We start from the raw sequence: 21,117 nt of genomic DNA on the forward strand, positions 1-21,117 counted from the left end.
TTCTTATTAACAGAATAAATAAATAAAACAATTACTACTTACTTATTATCGCATATGCTAAGTAACAGAGCTTGCACACATTGTAAAAAAGTGATGCTAGTGTGTTTCCAGGCTCAAGTTGACTGATTTTTTATTAACTTGTTTGCAGTTTAATTAATTTGCGACCAAGCACCCTCTCATCAGGTCTAATATGGATTTCAGCAGCTCAGCAAAGAGAAACGTTTGTTTCAGTGCATGCATACTCAGTTGTTTTCATTCTTACGTGATCACATCAGCTCACTACCACTTTGCACCCAGATGACACAGCTGAAAGGCCTCCGTTGAAAAGAAAATACAGTGTGAACTGCTCATTCCGCTAATTCTTGGGGCAAGTGTTTGTGGTGCTCCCTCTTAAAAGGCCATTGTTATTTCTGGCCCGCTCATTTTCCAAAACGGCTTGTCGTTGTTTTATTTTGTGAAATGTTTGCCCGACTATAAAAGCCCCACTTTGTCAGAAAACCACCCAGGAGGGGTTTGGCATTCAAACATTAAACTGGATAACACTGCTGCTTGTTTCACTTCAAGATTTTTACTCTAACAAGAAAAGTGGGTGTGTTTTCATCTTTCCAGGCCACTGACATTATAAAGCCATGCTTTGAGACGGATGTGTGTGTGTGTGTGTTTTTTTTTTTTTTCTGTGTGTTTCTGCACTGTGTGCTTCAGCATGGCAGGATTAGACGCCATGAGAAACAAAAAAGCTCCCAAAAACAGGCAAGTAGTGTCTTTGTCTGGTCCAATTCTTTGTCCTTGGGAGGCCCATCCCATGAAAATAAAGCACTGTGTCCATTCAGCTCTGCTCCACACACACCTCAGCACTTCTTTCACACACTTATTATCTGTAATTGCCTTCACGCTCGTGATTTTATTGATAATGAGTTTCCTGGGCTTTAGGTGTAATTTCATGCTGCAAGACTCACTGTGCAATGACCTCTGTGGGAGTTAATAAAGGAATTAGAGGCGATCAGGCCGAGAGAGGGCTTAATTGTAGAGACCAAAGGGCCTCCGGAGGCTGCTGTATCATAGCAAGTAGTGTTTCTGCTCCGCGACAAGAGCCCTATAGCTACATCAATGCAAATACAACGTTGAGGTCCCACACCGAACACAGGCTTACCATGAAACGCAATTAGGCTGCAATCTATTGTGCAATCAAGCCACAAGAAGGCATTTTTGTGTTTGCCATAGGCACTGGAGCCATTAGCTGAAACAGCTGGCCACTTGACTACAGAGGCTCTCCATCGTTCATTTGTTCTCACCTCAGCGGATTTGTGGTAACAAAACATGACGTAGCTTTTTTTAAAATCTCTGTTTCACTGTGTCTCCCTGTTCTATAGGCTTGAGACCTGGCACCGAGTACGGGATGGGTGTCACAGCAGTGAAAAATGAACGGGAGAGTCTGCCCACAACCACCAATGCAGTGACTGGTGAGATTTTATGAATCCAAATTATATCATGATTATATACCTATATACTATATACCATCGATGCCCTTACTATAACCCTTCAATGGGTTATCCGAGCTGTTGACTAGTAGTGTACATTCACACATACACAATAAGGCAATAAGGTAAATAGAATTATTTAATTTAATGTGAGTGTAATGTATACATGTTCTGTTCCGTCCTTGTGTCAGTCCCTTTCACTGCTGAATTGTTGTAAGGTAGCTCTCAGCAAGTATTTCCTACAAATGTAGTGGAAATCTGACTGAATTATAGTAGATAGTAGATCTGTTTTGGTGATGATAGGGTCTAGATGACTTGAGTGGTCTTTCCATTTATGAAAACTACTTCAAACCCCTTAACCAAACCTGTTTCCCCACCGCTGAACTAGTCTGGATTATAATGTAAGTATGAGAATGGTATAGTTTACAATTCATTTGGGGGAAAAAACAGAATCAAAACCAACAATTCCAATCACAGGTGATTATCTGGCCACTAACACACCTTGTGTGTTTTAGCTGTACTCCATCTAAAGGCATTCCTAATAAAAACCTTAACTCTACACCTGTCATTTAGAACTTAACAACAGGTTGCCTATTTTTAGTTTTGTTTTTTGGCTATATACTATAACCTGGCTGAGAACCTTCATAGATGCTTTAGTGTGAGATTTATAATTTGCTATATTTTAATCCAAAACCTCTGCCATGCTTTAATTCATCAGCCCTGGATGCTCCCAAGGACCTGACTGTAGTGGAGGTGACAGAGACTAAGATGGTGCTGGAGTGGAAGCGGCCTCTGGCCAAGCTGGACTCCTACAGACTGGTCTACGTTTCCGCCGATGGCCACAGGATCGAAGACGAGGTCCCGGGCAGCTTTGAATCTCACACTCTTAGGGGCCTGACGCCTGGCATGCTGTACACCATCAGCCTCACCGCAGAGAGGGGACGCAGAACCAGCGTACCCGCCACCATCTCAGCACCCACAGGTCAGTGTTCAAGTGTCTGAAAGGTCTGAAAGAGGAAGGTTTATAGTTACTATTTGGCGCTATTAATCTGATTATCTGTCTAAATGAGTGTGTTTCTAGAGCAGCCTGTACAGCTACAACAACTTGTCACTTACGTAACTCTGGTGCTATGTAGCCGTTCAGAGAGTAGTTGTGGAAACAACATCCCGGCCAGCAATCTTGGCCTTGTATAGAGAATTTTTAGTCGACTACAGTACTACAAAATGCTTTATAAAGAAAGCCAATCATGACACATACCAAGCACACAGTTCTGGTTAACAACAGGTCAGCTGTGTGGTGTTAGAAGCAAGTGCAGGTGGACTCACCATGCCAGGGCTTATGATGTTCATGTCCATGTCAATTAGCCGTGCATTTGTTCAGTTTATTAAAGTACTCTGGGGGGAAGAGACAGAGTTGTTGGTCAGCTCGTAGCTAGAGTCCTCAAACTTTGCATGTGCATAACATAGGACTAAAAAAGTATTTTACCAAGATGGCTGCCCAGTGGCTACTCGTGCCTAATGAGACTTTGGCTCGGTCTCACTTTTACTTTTATACAGCGATAATATTTGAAAAGTATGCAGCATCTTTCCTCCATAAACTTTAGACTTTAGCCAAAAGCTGTTAGCCACCCTAATACTCCCTGAGTTGATTATTTTGGCTTAGGCTTTTCCAGAATTAATTGCAGGTCTTTACGCCACATATTGTATAAATATATATAAATCTGAGCATTTAAAAACAACACTACAGACATTCATATACAACTATGTGAGATTTTAGCTTGGCATGCCTGTAGCTAACTGCCTCCATAAGGGTTCCAGCTGGTAGTGCAGGGTTACAGAATAAGAGAAGTTCTCATTAACCATAGGTTCATGTTTTTTATCCTTCAGTCCTGCAGCCAAGCCAAGGCAGTGAATTGAATTCATTGTTAGTGTCTCAGTGGAAGTCACTCTGTCTCTACCCCCCTCACCCCGTCCCATCAAGGCTCATATATATCATGTGGGATTATTTTACTTTTTCCCCCAGTTTTTCTAACTAAAACAAGAAAGACAAACGAGGTGATTGTGGCATATTTTCTGTGCTGTGGTCCGAGTGGTTCCAAGCCAAATAGTTCACAAGTAGAATCTTCCAGTTATGAAAGCAACGGCAATTAAATGCATGGCCGCGGGCTAAAATCGATGTCAAGAGGGAAATGTTGGTGAGTTTGGAAAAACTGTCCTTTGTTGACTTATTTTTTTGTGGTTGCACACTGTCAAGTAAAAAAAATAGACTTCTCTGTGTGTATGAGGACGGATGAGTGTGCATGCGTCTATTGTTATATCCACTTGTGTGTGTGGTCATGTGATTGAGACACATATGATTGAGAGACTGAGTGACTAAAAAGACTGAGATAGAGTGAACCTTTGGGTGCGTGTGTGTGTTGGTGAGTGCGTGAGGGTGGGGGATAGCATGGACATGTGTGCACCCTGCACAATGTTCATTCATGTGGTAATTGTTGGCGTGAGCCACGCTCCCCTTGGTTTTGTGTGATTTGACCACGATGAACTGTGGGTCTGTCAGATAAAAGGCCACATGCTGGGACTCCTGTTAAAACATTGTCTCCAAAATCAGCAGCCCTCTAATCCACAGCCTGGCCGATCCGCAGCCTTTATCATCTCAGACGCGCAGCGCAAACAAGGGGTGGGGTCAAGAGGCTGGGGTTTCTGCTTGTACCTGACAATCATTGAAAAGGATTAAGAATAAAAACTTGACATAAAGTGTTTTAGAAGAGCTGCTGGGATGACCTGCTGAGAAGCAATGCCGAGCCAAAATATACCCCCAAAAAATCAAGATATTTTTAGAAAGATGTGAAACAAAACATAATTAAAACAAGAAAATTGGGAAACTCTGGCCAGAATGATTATATTTTAAAGTAATCAGCTGACTGGAAGACTTTGGCCCAGGTAACCATGACACAGACTTGAGCCATGGTCCCAGCACCCATATTTGTACAACTGAATGTTGTATGTTTGATCACCAAAATTATCATATTGGGATTCTGCAGCTGACATTTAGGACCAAAATTCAACCCTCAAATCTGAACACACAGGCGTGATACAGTACACATATTATAAACTCATTGGATGTCAGTTTATATCAGTTTATATCTGTTCTTATAAGTGACGACTTTGTCCCATTATCCAAAATACTGCACACAACTCCAGTATCACCTTAAAGGGCCATGTCAACATGAAACACTGCAGTCATTTTAGCCATTTATTCCCTTCATTTTGGGCCCCACATGGGGTCATCTGTCTTCATCTGATGATGTGCATGTGCATGAACAGCAGTGCATGAACGGTCAATTCCCCGCACAGAAACCGGGAGAACAGAACGCATGAATAAAGCGAGACCATTGATCATGCACCGACATGATCTGTGCTGCAGCGCACAAACGTGCAGATGCTGCCTGAGACTTAGTGTCATTCTGAAGACGAACACACTTGTAATGTTGTCGCCGCTACAACATTAGTGAGCCTGCATCAAATGGAAGATATCAGAATGAGAAGGCGATATCTCTGGGGACCATTTGATCAAGTCGCATGTCTTCAGCTGCATGGAATGGTTCAGTTGAACTAAAAAGAGTCCGCTATAGTGGGATTTATCTAGTCATGTGGATATGTTTCCAGATTTGTGAGTTTCAGTTTGTTCTGGCAAAATGTTTCTGGAAAGAGAGGCTCAAAAGTCTTTATTTAATGTCGTAAACCACAAATGAAATTCCATCAGCTCCATTAATAATGGAGTGGAAATCTCAGTAGTGGATTTTACTGCTCTCTAATAAATCTTTAACCTGTCAGCATGGCTAGAGAACAAAAAATGAAAAGAAAAAAAATTAGGTCAGTTAGGAAATATCAACAATGGAGCGCATACATAAATACAAAGCCATTCAGTCAGTTTTCCCATAAGTGACAGACATTTGAAAGGAATACGTGGCACAAGTTGACACCCGTTACGCAAGTACAGCCCTCTGGACAGCTTCATGAGTAAAATAAATCTTTGACTACATGTGAGGAAAGAGGATGTGCGCACCATTTGCGTAATTAGACTTACTATTTCATACTTAAATTGGATGCAAGCTAATAGGAATATGACATCCTTAATTAGCTAAAAGCAGTTTTGCTAGCTTCCTTAACAAGAAGCTCCAGTTTCCCTTTACTTTCCTCAGATACTTTAGTTTGATTTATGTTCATATTTCAAGTCATTCTATTTAGATTTTAGTCAGTGAGCTTATAAAACACTATTAAGTGTGTGCAGCTGTAAAAATATTAAAGGTTTGTTAATTTACAGTGTATAGTTTAACCTAGTAAGCATTAGAAAGAGTGAATTATATCATATTTGCTTAGAACTACCTTTCCTGTGGTAGTAGTCAACTGTTGTTGTGGCTTATTTCCAAAACTTCAACATTTTGTAGCTATGTTTACAGCACTGACTCAAGTCCTACCCACACCACAGTGGTGCCAGAAACTCATCAGACACATCATGCAGTAAACGCATTATTCCTTTCCATGTGAGTTCTCATAAGCCGTGATCAGCTGATTCCGGCAACCACCCCACCATCCCATCACACTGCTATTGTCTACCATCCCATTTAGCCTCCACTCTGCCACACAGTGAAAAGAGGATAATGGGAGCCTTGATGTTTACCTGTGCCATCTATCTCTGTCTCTTTCTAATCTGCTCTCTGAATGCTTGCGCACACAATGGACTCCAATTACGGGCTGCTGCACGTGGCTCTGCGAGGCCTCCCCATATGTCTGAAGTGGACAGCGTACTTCTGCCGCACTGGCTGGGCTACGCTGCACCTTCAAATGTTAATGGATCATTCACAGCCATTAACGCACACAAGCTGCATCAGCATGTCTGGCTGCCACTTTCTATCTTTTCGTCTTCCCACTTATATGGTAATACAGAGGAGATGGCTGTAGGCTGCCATTGTTAATGAGGATGTTTGCTCCCTCCAGCCTTTTGTAGTGGAAATGCAAGAATATTTCAACTCCAGGCATGGTGAAGGCCTTTTCTCTTTTATCCTGACAGCAAAGTAAAATGATTGAGATACAAATAAGTTGTTGAGCCATTTTTTTTTTTCCAGAGTACTCATCCACTTTTGTAAAACACATGTTGTCTGCAAGAATCTTTGAGTATGTTTGTGTGTTTCAAGGTGTGACTGCCATGTGGAGCCAACTCGAGGCTTAAAAAACTTTCTTCCCTCTATTCCACGTCTACTCACTCAAGTTTCAATCCAAAGTCCTACATCGGCTTTGAAACATTTTGTGTTCACTCTGTATGTTATTGATGTGTTTGTCATTACCCAGAAGAGGAGAAGCCCGTGGTGACCAACGTCACTGTCCGCGATGTGTCATGGGATAGCTTCCTCCTTTCCTGGTCTGCTGAGGACGGGGCGTTCGAGGGCTTTTTGATCGAGGTTACAGACGCAGAGACAGGCGCTGAGTGGCAAAACCACACGGTGCCCGCCGATGCTCGCAGCCTCCCTGTCACTGGCCTCTCCCCAGCCACCTGGTACAGGGCCAATCTGTACGGGGTGCACAGGGGGGTCCTTTTAGACCCTGTTTTTGCAGACACCATCACAGGTATCAACTCCGTCAAAGCTGGGGCCTCGCTCTCTCCTTTGCTTCCTCCTTCTTCTGTTTCACACAGTACATTAACCAGTGCTTCTCCCTGTGGACTTTCAACATGTTCAACAGACACTTGCCGTTGTCAAGTGGCTATTCACAGAGCTCAGGTGTGGTTGTTTAGCACTCTCTTCAGTGTAAATTGACTCTGATAGGCGTTACAGAAACACTTGTTCCTGTGATTCTTCAAATGTCACAAACAGGGTTAGCACAATAAATAATGGAGCCTGGCAGTTGGTGTGATTACGAGGACTTTAATTTGACAGGTCACTCCGACTGAAACTTTACCTGTCGGGGTGAAGCCTGTTTTGTTTGTTCCACATTTACATGTTTTAAGTCAACTCATCTCTCATTTTCAGAGCGGTTTCATTTCAGACAGGTGTATATAGACCTATCAGCCTCTGTGGTGGAGGTTATTCCTCTCAGGGTAAACACAATCTCCTCGCCTGTCCGACAACATACACAACCGAAATCCGCAAACAACCATGATCTCAATAGTCGTTGTCTATCATGGGCTAATGCTCAGATGCTGCAGCCACACAAATCCCCCAGCCACAGATCTGCATTTGATCCACCTTGAAGCTGTTTGTCTGCATGTTAGTGCGAGTCCAGCCTGAAACAGCACCTGGTTTGCTATGTGAACATAAAATCTGTGTGCTCTTTAACTGGGAGACAACAGGTGCATTGGTTTCCCCTCCTTCTACACCAATCACAGTCATTAACAGTGATTAAAATGCTGTAAATCACAGTGTGTGCCTAATAAGAGGGCTGTAAACAATGGAACCAACAACTGCCAATAGAGCCTAACAACACGACATTAAACATCATCACTGCGACCCTACAGAAACTTTATGTCCGGACGAAGGTCAAAAATATCCAGTTTTGGGATCGTTGACCATTTTTATGTCTGCGTCTGTTCCAGCATTATCACTTAGTATTTCACTGATGGGGATCAGTCAAGTGGAAGAAAGATGGGAGGACTGACAGAGGGGGAAAAAAACCCTGAGGCGCTTTTGTCACTTTGTGTGAGGCCTCTCTTCTGTATGCAACCCCAGTTCCCTCAAGCCTGGACCGCTCTTCATTCTCATGCTGCCATTGCCCCTGGGCTCTGGTGCTAGGGTGCCAGGGGCTTCTGGGGCCATGCAGAATGTGGCATGCGCTCAACACAGGCCATTGTCTGCATGCTAATGGTACGGTGAAACCATCTTTACATTTTTCATTAGCATCACTTAATCCATAAAACATTCCAGCTTGTGAATGCAGGCACTGACTAATTTGATTATGTTATGCACGGTGGCCATCGTCAGTCTGCAGGAGGAAGACAGAGAATGGAAAATAAAGTCCTCCACTGAAAAGGGAGCGAGGAAACTTTGATTAACAGAGAGGGGGGTTTATAGCACAAATGATAGATGGAACCAATAAGAGGTGTGGACAGCGCCCAGAACAAGCACGGCTCAGTTAAGATTCGAATCGCTGCTCTCGTAAAGTTATCAGGCGAGACTGGAACCAGCCCTGGGGTTCTACTCGCAGACCTTCTTTTCAGCAGGTTAGCTGGCGCCGGCGCATACCTCCTCCATAACAGGCTCCTTTTTGTGTGGGGTTTGTTTTCCCTCAGGTCTTAAGGGGGGTAGAAGTGTAGAAGAGGAGGTGATGGTGGTGGGAGGGTGAAATCAGTAGCAAGCTAGCACATGTTAGCTGATGGATGTGGCCCTCCCTCTCCTCCACTGACCAGCTAAAGCCGCCCGGCGGCTAATGAAGAGTGACAGCTCCCTGGGATTTGTCTGCTCTGCTTCTCATTTCCACTGCTTCTTCTCACAACAAATGCCTCACGCCTTTTCCCTCACAATGAAAAAGGGGGTTTCAGGCTGGTTCAAGGGCCCCTGAGACCCTCACATTTGGTGTAGTGTTTTAATGAGCAGCAGCGCTGGGCTTTATTGAGCCTTTCCTGAGCCCACTTATATCTGCTTCTATCCAGACTGCTTTAAAAGCTCTGTCCGGCCATGTTTCCATCTGTGCCGCTACCGGAAGTTTCTCTGGCTAATTAGCTGCAACGGACTCATCCTCTGAAGGAACAGAGCCTTTTCTCCAGCAGCTGTAGACTCCTGCTGTCTCTCAGCCTCTCTTCCTATCACTGCCATTATTAGCTGCTGCTAATGACTGCTTAACCACCAGCCTTTAACAGCAACACATGCACACACTCCCATCTGTATGCACATATCTGGATGTCTTACTGTATGGTATTTGAGCACTGCGTGCACTTAGTGCAATCAGATGTCATTTTGTTTACCTACCCAAGATTTATTTTCAACAAATCAAGTTCGATCAAATTAAGAATTTGTTACTGACCCAAGGTCAATGGCCTGTCTTAAAATTTGTTAATATTTAATACATAAATTGAATTGGTATTTGAATTTAAAATGGCAGGATAACACAGTTCCACTGGAATGGGAATATGTTTGTAGAGACAAAGTAAATCCACAGTCAAACAAGTTTGAATTTGCCCCATTGACCAATGTCTCGGATATGCTCACCTTTAAGTAACCACACAATAACATAAAAAGCTTGCAAATGATTAGCAGAGAGTAGGATTTCCCAGTTTGATTAACTTTGAATTTTTTTTTTTTTTAACAAAATTCTTAAATCAACCAGGTCTGAGAAAACAGAGAAGCTTGGCGAGCTATTGTCAATGACTAATGCTAGTCTGGATGGTTAGTGGCTACCTCTCCTGTTACAATTATTCACCAACTAGCTCTGTGAGCTCATTTCTATGCGTCACCATTCATAAAGTGCTTCCCATTGTCCATTTATGGTTTCAGCGCCTATTTTCAAGGGGACTTGGATTCATAAATGGAAACGTGCCTGTAGTTCTTTCACACTACATTGATTATCTTTTAGCTACATAAACTTGTGGCATGGCAATGATGCCTCAGGACTTGCACGTTTCCTTTCCCAGCTCTGCTGCCTCGTTAATGTGATGAACAAGCATTCATTTAAACAGCGGCTCAGGAAACAACTTCACCCATATCCATCATTCAAAGGTGGTTTTGTGTTGTGTCCTCTAGCTATATAAGGTTTGCAGTAGCTAAGAGAACAACATCTGAGTATGCAGCTGCTTAGACAAACACAGACACTTGCTGGAAGACAAAGCATTTTATTCAACAGATTGCTCATTTCAATATCCCCTGCATTTGAATTGTAGTTTAAATGTCATACAATATAACAGCCCTAGATAATGTATCATTTTGCAAAAGCAGAATTCTGGTCATAATAACAGACACCACATTGTTAAATCAGTCAGCCAAGTCTAAAACAGTGTAGTTAGATGCGCCTGTGTGGCTGAACAACCAAAGCTCTATTCCCTGAACATTTCTTCCTTCTGTGTTTCTGCACTAAAACTCAGACTGATACACTCTCTTTTGCTGCAAAGTGCCTCAAATGTCAAAGCACTCTTAAGTTCCACAGAGGAGGAAAACTGACTTTACCCCCCTAACTGTCATTCAGAGGATGAACCGGTGGTGCAGGCTCTCCTAGTCTCCGACATCAGCCCAGACAGCTTTACGTTGGCCTGGACGGCTGAAGAGGACGCCTTCGACACCTTTGTTATAATGGTCAGCCAGGCTGAAGGCCCTGGCCAGCCAAGAGAGCTGGTGCTGGGGGGTGACGAGAGAAGCGTAGCAATGACAGATCTCACAGAGGACACCGAGTACAGAATTGAGGTCTTTGGGCTCATTTTGGGAAGACGCTCCAAGTCTGTGACCGAGGGGGTGAGAACAGGTACACGGTGAAAGGGTGAAAACGGGAGGTCCAGGTTGTGAACCGATGTGTCTTAGTGTAGTCAATGTGGAATGGTGTCAGAGCCTATCAGTTTTGTCTTTTGTGGTAACAGCATGAAAACGTGGTGTTCTGATGTTGATCCTTGATATTGCAGATATTTTTGTCTACTAACCTGGTGAAAAAAAAAAAAAGTGTCTGTGTTTGGGTGTTTTGTGTCTATCAGTGCTCCTGAGTGGTTCCAGCAAACAGCAGAAGGACTTTCATCACAACCGATTTACAGCTTCATCCGAAAAAAAAAAGAAAAAAAAAAGCTCAGTCCGGGTTCAGAGTGACCACATGGCACCTTACGACCAATCACCTACAGAAACTAATATTAGAATGGCCATAAGTATCAGAAAAAAGGCCTGTAAAATCCCATATACTCAGCCCCACTCAGGACATTTACTTGGCTCTTTACTCATTGCGTTTTGTCGTCTCTGTCCGGTCGTCCTCCCAAATGTTGTTTTTTACTGCCTGGCCCCATGTGTCAGTGTCTCTCTTTGTAAAGGAGGTGGTGGTGATGCTTGGGGGGGTTTTGTCCATGTCACACAAAACGGGTGTCTATGCCTGGGTTCCTTGTCCTCCCTGGGGGTAAGGCTTTACTCCTCGGTTGCGTGGCGCATGTTTCACTTTTGTGTTGCCATGAAATGGGGGCAAGTTAATCTCCTCAGGTCTGTCACGCAAGATACTGTGGCTCGCTGTTAACTGGGAAGGGTCTCTGGCCTCCCCAGGCCCCCTTTGTCTGCCTACCTCACTCTCTCCTACGCACTCTTTCTTTCTTGCCTTTCAGCAGTGGATCTGCTCTGGCCACTATAACAGAATCTTTCTTCTCTTGTCTGCTGCTTCACGCTATAGCAGGAAATAATCACTAGAATGATACCGAGCTGTCGATACTGAGCACTTACTCACCGAAGCACATTCTCTGTGTTTTGCCACACACATATTGACAGTATCTTCTGTTTTTGCCCCCACCTGCTGTTTCTGCCTTGTTTGTGCCAGACCTGGGCTCGCCCAAGGGCATCCGCTTCTCTGATGTCACCGACACCTCCGCCACTGTTCACTGGGTGACTCCAAGAGCTCGGGTGGACAGCTATAGGGTCACCTACATACCTGCCCACGGAGGTTAGTATCTTTTTCTTGCTGCAGAGCCACTGGATTCAAGGGAATCATCCAATGTTGAACAGAAAGAAAATGAGCAGATTGTTTTACGCTTCACCAACATTTGCATCAAGAAAAAAAAAAGATGTTAAAAGTAAATGCTTGAAACTGTTCGGGTAAACAGATCTCTCATTTTGGGCGCTGCATTCCAGTTTATTAATGACTTTATTGCATGTATGGATATCCTCATCACAGTATCATTGCTGTTCAGTCAGTTCAATTCTCCACTGCAAAGCATTTCATTTCCTCCAGTGATAGACAGATGCTGCCCCCTACTGTTTACTCACAGGATAGCACAATCTTTTTTGTTTAGATTGTTCACACCCTGCATCAATTAAAATGAGTTGTAATTTTGCAGACCTCATATTTCTGAACAGGTCTGAGCGTGCTAAAGTCATAATCCTGTGCATATATAAGCAAACCACTTTAATCTATCTGTTAAAGCCAATATTTAGCATTCAAATGGGCACCAAATGTATTACAGTGTGCTGATATCAATGCATTTAGAATAAGTTGCAAACCTAATTGAGCAAGATTAAGTGGATTAAGTGCATGGCAGTAATAGTTCCCACAAATAGATCAGTCTGCCCAAAAAGTCTCACCACCATTCAGCCGATTCTGTTAGTGAGGTTCCTGGAACCTGCAGAACAAATAGCTGTAAATAGCTTACTGACGTCTTTTCTTTCTCCTTTTGGAGTTATATTATATATAACTATTATATATAACTCCAAAGGAGTTAGCTGTAAATAGCTTACTGACGTCTTTTCTTATTATATATAACTCCAAAAAGAGGAAGAAAAGACGTCAGTAAGCTATTTACAGCTATTTGTTCTGCAGGTTCCAGGAACCTCACTAACAGAATTGGCTGGTAGTTTTACCTATTTACAACAACTTTTAACTATGGAAAAATGCATTATGTCTGAAGCACTTGATACGGTTTCAGTCTGTGGTAATGAATGTGCAAAAAAGCTTTGACAGCTTTCTACATGAACTAAGATTCTACACAGCACCTCACTCCTCCAGCCAAGCTTCTAGTGACTTCCTTATATTAACAAAATTGCGTCAACTCCCAGGTAACGCTAAGACGCTGGCAGTGGACGGCTCTGAGTCTCAGACTGTGCTGCCCAACCTGACACCCGGGGTCACCTATGAGGTCACGGTCGTTGCTGTCAAGGGTCAGAGGGAGAGCGAGCCAGGATCTGACAGCGTCACCACAGGTAACTCACACTTTAATGCGCACATTCATTGTCTTAAAATAGATAAGTTATATTTAATCAGAATAGTTTGTTTTTGTTGTAGTATGAGAATATGTTCCTGTTCACAAACCCAGCAGTCTATAGGAACCTTGCAGATAACACATATGAGAGACAAACTGAAAATGAATCTCTAAAAATGTTTGGTTCAAGTGTTCGAAGTCATCAAACACACACATTTATATCTAAAGTGATAGTATGACTGAAGATAGTAACACTACATAGAGTATCCTAACTAGCCTGGGTTAAGTAGAAACCTCTGATTTTAATGGTGATTCTTTATTTGATTTGTTGTGGTTCAGTACATTTTAAGCAATACATATAATGTATAGTGATTATATATGCAAATTACTTAATTCTTCATTTTCATCGTTTCATTGTTCCAAGTATAAAGGATGGTTAATGGTTAAGGTTTTGCCATGACACAAATTAAGGTTCTAAATATTAGATCTGTATATTTGACAGCTCTAACATCTGATTCTCTCTTCTCACCTTCACCGTGTCTTTGTGAGGCCATGAAGTCAGCTCACACTGTTATGATTCAACATTCAAGTCATGTTTATTGTCACTCCCACAATAGGTTAATGCAAACGTACGTAAGTGTAAAATACTGTTTCTCCTAGTCCCACTGTCCTACATATATGACACAATAACTACTACTACTGCAACTACTACCACACTACTTTTATTACTTTAACTACATCTACTACAACATATTATAACACAAAACACCCCAAAATACACTGTTATTGACAAAACCTAACTATATAATGAATGAATCTTGTTATTGATATATAAAACTATGAAACACCAGCTGTATGTGATAACTCTAAGTATGAGATTATGAGTAGAATAAATGTTTTTAGCTGCGCAAAGACAGGATTGTAGCCGTACCATGGCCTTACTTAACAGTGTAAAGTGACTTGAGTATTTGTGTGTGTGTTACAGCTCTGGATAAGCCCCGTGGTCTGACTGCAGTCAACATCACTGACACCGAGGCTTTGCTGCTGTGGCAGCCCGCCATTGCCACTGTAGACGGCTACGTCATCACCTACACCGCAGACGCAGGTATGTACACACATGACGTACACAAGCTGGCACACTGTACACATGGTTCTATGGTTAAATACACATACTTTACATCATAAAACAGGCAGGAAGTGTTGTAAACATCTATGATCCAAACCCTGAAAAGCAGATTTTTAGATGAATGTGAACTTCTTTTTGCGGTAAAGAATTCATTCAGATCTTCTCTCTAAGAAGTCTGAATTTGAGTGAGACAACATGACGAACATGCTAACTTTAAGAACATTAGTAACATGCCTGGAATTTTGCTTTTGCTTTAAAAAGAGTGAAATTATACTTTTGCACTTTTTACTCTGCTACATGTGTTGTTAATGTATCATCTTGCGACCCCCTCAGATTCATCTTGGGATCATTTGTAGGTCCCCCACCTATAAGTTGGAAACCTCTGCACTAAAGAAAAATTGGGATTTAGTTTGTGATTATAATCAGTAATATGGACATCTTGTCTGAAAAGTACAGTGAGCTGATAATACATTTGCACAATGTGGTGTTGGTACTCTTACTTACGCATGTCTCTGAATCCTTCCTCCACCGTGGTTATCTTGTTTGCTGAGTTTAGACCTCTCTGTCTCTGTCTCCCAGTGGCTCCAGTGATGGAGCGTGTGTCAGGAAACGTGGTGGAGTTTGAGATGAGCTCTCTGACGCCGGCGACACACTACACTGTGAAGGTCTATGCCGTGAGGGACTTGGCCAAGAGTGCAGCCACTACAACTGAGTTCACCACGGGTCTGTTCTGAACTGTTCGCTTGATCGAGTAAAGCTAAATAAGAATTGGCCAAGTATAGCCAGAGTACAAACGAGAGAAGTCCGGTCCATCTTTCACTGTATAATGTCTATCATTTTGGGGCTTGCACTTCTACAGACTTTTGTTTGGAAGTGGCCCTAGCTAAACCTAAAATTGGGTGAGTTGAAGTGATTAAAGAGCTTTTGTGTTTTCAGATGTGGACGCCCCTCAGGACCTGGCAGCCAGCAACATCCAGACAGAGAACAGCATGCTCACCTGGAAGCCTCCTCGCGCTGACATCACCGGCTACCTCCTCAGCTATGAGTCTGCAGACAGCACCATCCGGGTCAGTAGACACCAGCGCTGCACTGATGCTGCCCTCTGAACGCCGATGCTGAGGTTATTTCAATGTTGTGGAGTGTGTTCAGGAATAAAATGTGTGAACATGTTTTCTAGGAGGTGGTCCTGAGTCCCACTGCTGTGTCTTACAACATGGCTCAGCTCAGTGCCTCCACAGAGTATTTAGTCAAGCTGCAGGCCATCGCCGGTCCCAAGAGGAGCAGAATCATCTCTACTATCTTCACCACCAGTGAGTAGATTCAGCCACACACTGGACAGGTTTCACCTATGATGATCAATCCGTGGAAAATTAGGTAAAATCCATAGTGTACAGGGACATCTGTGGCTTGGAAGTGGTTGAGAACAGCATAGCTTAGATACTGTGGGACATTGAGTTTCAGTCTAACAAGCAGCTGCTAAACCAGATACATGTTATATAATGGGGAACAACAAGCAAAAGAGGACAAATGCCATAGATACAACAACAGGAAGAAGTATCATGAAAAGATCGAGAAGTACCAGGGTCTAGATACCAGGTACAACATCTGAGGTTTCTGTCCAGAAGAGTGCAGTCCTTGGAACAAAGATACTACACAGGGCTGACCATACACATATATTCTGGTCCTGCCAAAAGTTAAAAGGATACTGGGACAAAATATGGAGGGGTTTACAAAAAATAATAGGATATGAGATACCAAAAATATGTAAGATACTCTACTTGGGGAATCTAACACAAGATACAATACAAAAGGAGGATGAGTATCTGGTTAAAGTATTGTTGTCAGCCAGTAAAAAAACAATTACCAGAATGTGGTACAAAGTAGACCCCCCGACAGAGGAGCAGTGGATATGCACTGTGGAAGAGATTTTTGTAATGGAGAGAATCACACATAAACTGAGACTACAAGAGACACAATTTGAGGATAAATGTAAAAAATGGACTGATTACAGAAGACGAGAAGAGGACACCATCATTGCCATTGAACAATAAGGACATTGATATAAGAATGAATGTTTAACTATATATGTATGATGTGCCCTGATACTGTAATTGTTGAAAGAAAATTTGAATAAAAAAATAAGTTACAAAAAAGATACTACACAGAACCCTATAACTCGATGGAAAGAAATTCTAATCATTTTGTGTGTGCATAGCTGGCGTGCTGTACAAACATCCCAGGGACTGCTCCCAGGCCCTGCTGAATGGCGACACCTCATCAGGCCAATACACCATCTACCTGAGTGGAGACGAGAGCCAGCCCCTGCAGGTCTACTGCGACATGAGCACTGACGGAGGCGGCTGGATCGTAAGTCCCTGTCTAACATTTATTTTTCAACTTTAAAACTTGGTAGCTTGTTCCTTTGTATAAATGTGAACAGAAAAAAAAATGTGCACGACTGTAATATAGAAATATATGAATATATGAATTCAGAGAGTATTGAGATGGTGATACATTTCTCTCTGTACTGGACTGTGCATGTATGAACCATTTTGGTTTTGTTCGAGAAAAGCCATACATGTAAGTTTTGTATTATTCATGTTTTTTTTCTTTTTTTCTTTACAGGTTTTCCTCAGACGTCAGAGTGGCAGACTGGAGTTTTTCCGCAACTGGAAGAATTACACAGGCGGCTTTGGAGATATGAACGATGAATTCTGGCTGGGTGAGTGCAACACAATAATACATACATAACACATTAGGCATGTCATATATCAACTTGTTCAGCTAGGAATTACTTCACCTTCATGTCAACGATGCTGTGTGAAATCTTGTACACTGTGGAAAATTTTACGTATTCTACTTAAAATGACAATACTTTTTATCCAGCTAAGTTATCGCCTCCTTTGTTCAGGTCTGTCCAACCTGCATAAGATCACGGCAGGAGGTCAGTACGAGCTGCGAGTCGACCTGAGAGATAAGGGAGAGACGGCATTTGCTCAGTACGACAAATTCTCTGTCTCTGAACCCCGGACCCGCTACAAGGTCCACGTAGGAGGATACAGCGGGACAGCAGGTAGAGTGGATGTAGTCTGCAGCATGTACTGTGTATGATGATTTAGCCTGTGCCTTTGTGGCTTCACTAACTCATCCACAAGCCCACTGGTTGCCACTAATAATAGACTGTATAGTGTATGAAAATTCTGAAATCTGCTCTCAAACATTACTGTTGGCCTCAATGCATTAGATGGGTTATTTTCAGCCGGGGATTAGTCAATTTTTGTTGATGCTCTTGTTGGTGATTGCTGCAGGACAGTGTGTCTGTTAATGATAATGAAACATCAGCCAGTGTAACAGTGGGACTCACTGATGTACTTTAACAGCTTTTGGAAGACAATGGAGCCCAGTTTAACAGAAGGAAATTATATGTCTGACTTTGACCACAGGCACCACCCTGAGAGATATGTATAGAATATCATTTTAATCCAAGTACTTTTATTAATCTTTCTCAGATGATATCTGGGGAACAGGATATTCCCTCAGGTGGTTTGCCTCTTGTTGGATTTAGAAACACAAAAGATTTTATTTCCTCTAGAGGCCAGCCAGCCTTGCAGCACGGTTCATCCACAACATTAATGTAAAGGTTCACCTGCTCCCTATGAAAACTCCAACTCTCTGCTGTGTGTCTTTTTTAGGTGACTCTATGACTTACCACCATGGGCGTCCATTCTCCACTTATGACCACGACAATGACATTGCTGTCACCAACTGTGCTCTGTCCTACAAGGGAGCGTTCTGGTATAAAAACTGCCACCGAGTCAACCTGATGGGACGATATGGAGATAACAGTCACAGCAAGGTACAGTGTGGTTCAATCCAGCACAGCCCACAGGGTACTTACTGTATGTCTTAAAATGAACAGTGATTGTCAAAATAGGGATTTTATGGGCAACTGGAGATCCTCAGTAGACTTCCATTAATCTTTGAGATGAAGCTACTCCAGGATTCTTGAAGAGGGATCAGCTGTGTTTGAAGAGGTTCCCCCGGTGCCCAACATAGTTCATTGGCCCTTAATTAGGCCCGGTGAGCCCGTCAGGGGTTTTTCTGTGCTGTTTCATCCGTTAGTCCTTGAGGATTATATCCTCAAGATCCTTCGCTGGGTTCTGGTAGTCTCTGAAAGAGTTCCACTGGTGTCCCTACAAAACATTTTCATTTCACTGTTATTTGAATTTATTATTTCACTTCGGGAAACCAGCGCACAAAGTTGCTCAAAGTCATGTCGAAAGGGGATGATGAAACAGCAATGTTTGGGCTTTCATGCTGGATATCAAAGTTCACAGAGCAGCAATAGACCATAAACTGTGTCCTACTGTGTGGAAGAGATGCCACATGTGTTTTTGTCTGGTCAGTCTGGCCCTAGTGAAAGTTACACATTTCTCCCTCATCCAGCATGCTGCCTATGAGAATTGACATTAGTCACGTCACTGAGTGCTCACAATTAGTTACTTAAAGCATGACATGGTTTTATTATGTAAAATATGCTCATCTTGTGTCATGGCAATGGCAGAAATCCAACACTAACCCACTAGTGGGTCTGATGTTAAGCCCTTAACTTTACCCATACTGCAGCTAACATATACATAGCCTACAGATTATCAGATAATCACAGGTTTCCACAACTCTGAAATTTGTAACTGTTTGACTATGCACCTCCAGTTTACTTTTTCTTCACCACGTGTTGTTCTCCCTCTCCAGGGTGTGAACTGGTTCCACTGGAAAGGCCACGAGCACTCGATCGAGTTCGCCGAGATGAAGATCCGGCCGTCCAACTTCAGAAATCTGGAGGGAAGGAGGAAACGATCATAAAACATCCAGAGAGCTCCGCTACCGTCACCAACAATAACAACAACAACTCTGCTACCGTTCTGTCTGGACTCCCCACAAACAATTCCCACACCCACCCTGCAGCGACCAAAGCCACTGCCAAGAGCCCTGCTGCCTCCACGCAAAACCAACGCACCTCCCCTTCTCCATTTCGCTCAAAGATTGACTCCATGCGACCATCCCTCTCCTACAGACATATACACACACACTTGTGATACAGCTGAGCAAATGCTGCCAGTGCGGAAATTGACATGCATGTTACAAACTGGACTTATATCAAAGCCCACACAGATTCTACCCGCGCACCAAAGAGAGCAACTCCATCTTGCAGCATCCGTGGGGAGGCGTGAGCGCAGCTCGGGCATTATGTTGTGTACAGTCATTAATACAGCTCTCTATTTCACATCCATGCCATGTTTGGGGTTTTACAGAAAAGACAGGCTGTTTATAGTACAGTGTGGTCTTGTTTAGAGTCAGGGCCTCTTTGCTAAAAGCGATAATTGAGCTGGATTATCAGAGAAAATTCTATTTGTTGTACAGCACTGTACGTGTATACATCTGATTTAAATCTTTGAAAAGAGATACTCCTCAGATGGCACTGCTCAGATGTCAGATATCTCCATCTAACTTGCCATTTGTTTGTCTTTGTGCGATTTAACTTGTCTCAGTGTCACTTTATCCTCCCCAGCGCCCTCAACACTCACACACACACACACACACAAACACACACACACACCAACATCTGAAGGGACAGAGATGAAAATGAAAATAGGAAAGGAAAAATCTATGAAAAAGTATTTTACCCTTCACTTCGTATAGTCACCTGGATGGCAATGTTTCCATTCATCATGTGAGCCCTCGAAGGCGTCATGCTGCAGCCACAGTATTGTGTTTTAAAAAGTTAAAGAACAGAAAAAAAATAATTCTTTTGTTTAGTTTCTCTTATGAATCCGAGGCAGGACCTATTATTCAGTATATAATGACATGCGGTGATTTTATTTTGTGAACTATCTTTTTGCAAAATGTGAATACAGTACATATATGTGGAACAAGAGAATGTTATGTGATGCAAAACGTAAAAAAAAAAAAAAAGGCCAACTCTAATTGAATTCCAGTTGTCATAGTAAGGTCTCTATGCTTATGTTGATGAAAATAGTGTTTGAACAGGCCAAAACTAGAGAACTAGTTACCGTTTCTACCCCCATACCCTCCCCCTGCAGCGGCAGGATACTAAACCACTGACCCTCTAAAGAATGCCTGTGTAAATTAAGTTTCTATTGTTTTGTTTGTTTATAACTGGGTGAACAACAGGTGTGTCTCTGTAAACTGTATTACAATAAAACAGTTTGTTTAAAAGGAAGATTTTCAAAGTTTTTATCTTATCTTCATGTATGTTAATATCACAACCCAAGTAGTTCCTCCTGTTCTAGGAGACTGGTGGGGTAGATTCATTTTTATGTCCCTTATCCTTCAGGACAGAAGTAGGTGAACTGCTGTGTCCTGACTTGGAGAATTGGCTCTCCTGCGTAGAGCAGGATACTTAATAAAATATCATTAATTCAAATGTATTGTGATACCCTGTAGCTGGCAGACTTCCACTTTACAGCCTGAAGTGTTTGCCATCGGTGCATAAGATAGTCTCTTGTCAGCCTCATTAACACAACCGGAGCCTTGCTCGAAGGCTAACCTAATTCAGCTAATTCGTTAGCAGGCTTATTAGCTAGTTAACCACTTCAGCTACTTGGCCAGCTATGTTGGGCACAGACACCTAAAATATT

At 42.6% G+C, this 21,117-nt stretch overlaps 1 protein-coding gene across 2 annotated transcripts in view; it reads left to right on the plus strand.

Annotated features, from left to right (window-relative positions):
• Nucleotides 1-20,746, plus strand: part of tncb (tenascin Cb) — a 43,684-nt gene extending 22,938 nt beyond the window's left edge. The window contains exons 9-23 of one of the 2 annotated variants that reach the window (XM_084551559.1): nt 1,371-1,460; nt 2,197-2,460; nt 6,828-7,103; nt 10,647-10,919; nt 11,958-12,080; nt 13,190-13,333; nt 14,318-14,437; nt 15,038-15,181; nt 15,395-15,525; nt 15,636-15,768; nt 16,674-16,825; nt 17,084-17,180; nt 17,370-17,531; nt 18,151-18,314; nt 19,211-20,746. In XM_084551559.1, the coding sequence (XP_084407685.1) occupies nt 1,371-1,460; nt 2,197-2,460; nt 6,828-7,103; nt 10,647-10,919; nt 11,958-12,080; nt 13,190-13,333; nt 14,318-14,437; nt 15,038-15,181; nt 15,395-15,525; nt 15,636-15,768; nt 16,674-16,825; nt 17,084-17,180; nt 17,370-17,531; nt 18,151-18,314; nt 19,211-19,321 (2,384 nt within the window). In that variant the 3' untranslated portion in view covers nt 19,322-20,746. The remainder of the gene's footprint in view (nt 1-1,370; nt 1,461-2,196; nt 2,461-6,827; nt 7,104-10,646; nt 10,920-11,957; nt 12,081-13,189; nt 13,334-14,317; nt 14,438-15,037; nt 15,182-15,394; nt 15,526-15,635; nt 15,769-16,673; nt 16,826-17,083; nt 17,181-17,369; nt 17,532-18,150; nt 18,315-19,210) is intronic. The other variant, XM_084551558.1, reaches the window with a different exon arrangement.
• The last annotated feature ends 371 nt before the right edge of the window (nt 20,747-21,117 follow it).

Source organism: Chelon labrosus (genome assembly GCF_963514085.1).
Source record: "Chelon labrosus genome assembly, chromosome: 9".
Taxonomy (NCBI): Eukaryota; Metazoa; Chordata; class Actinopteri; order Mugiliformes; family Mugilidae; genus Chelon; species Chelon labrosus.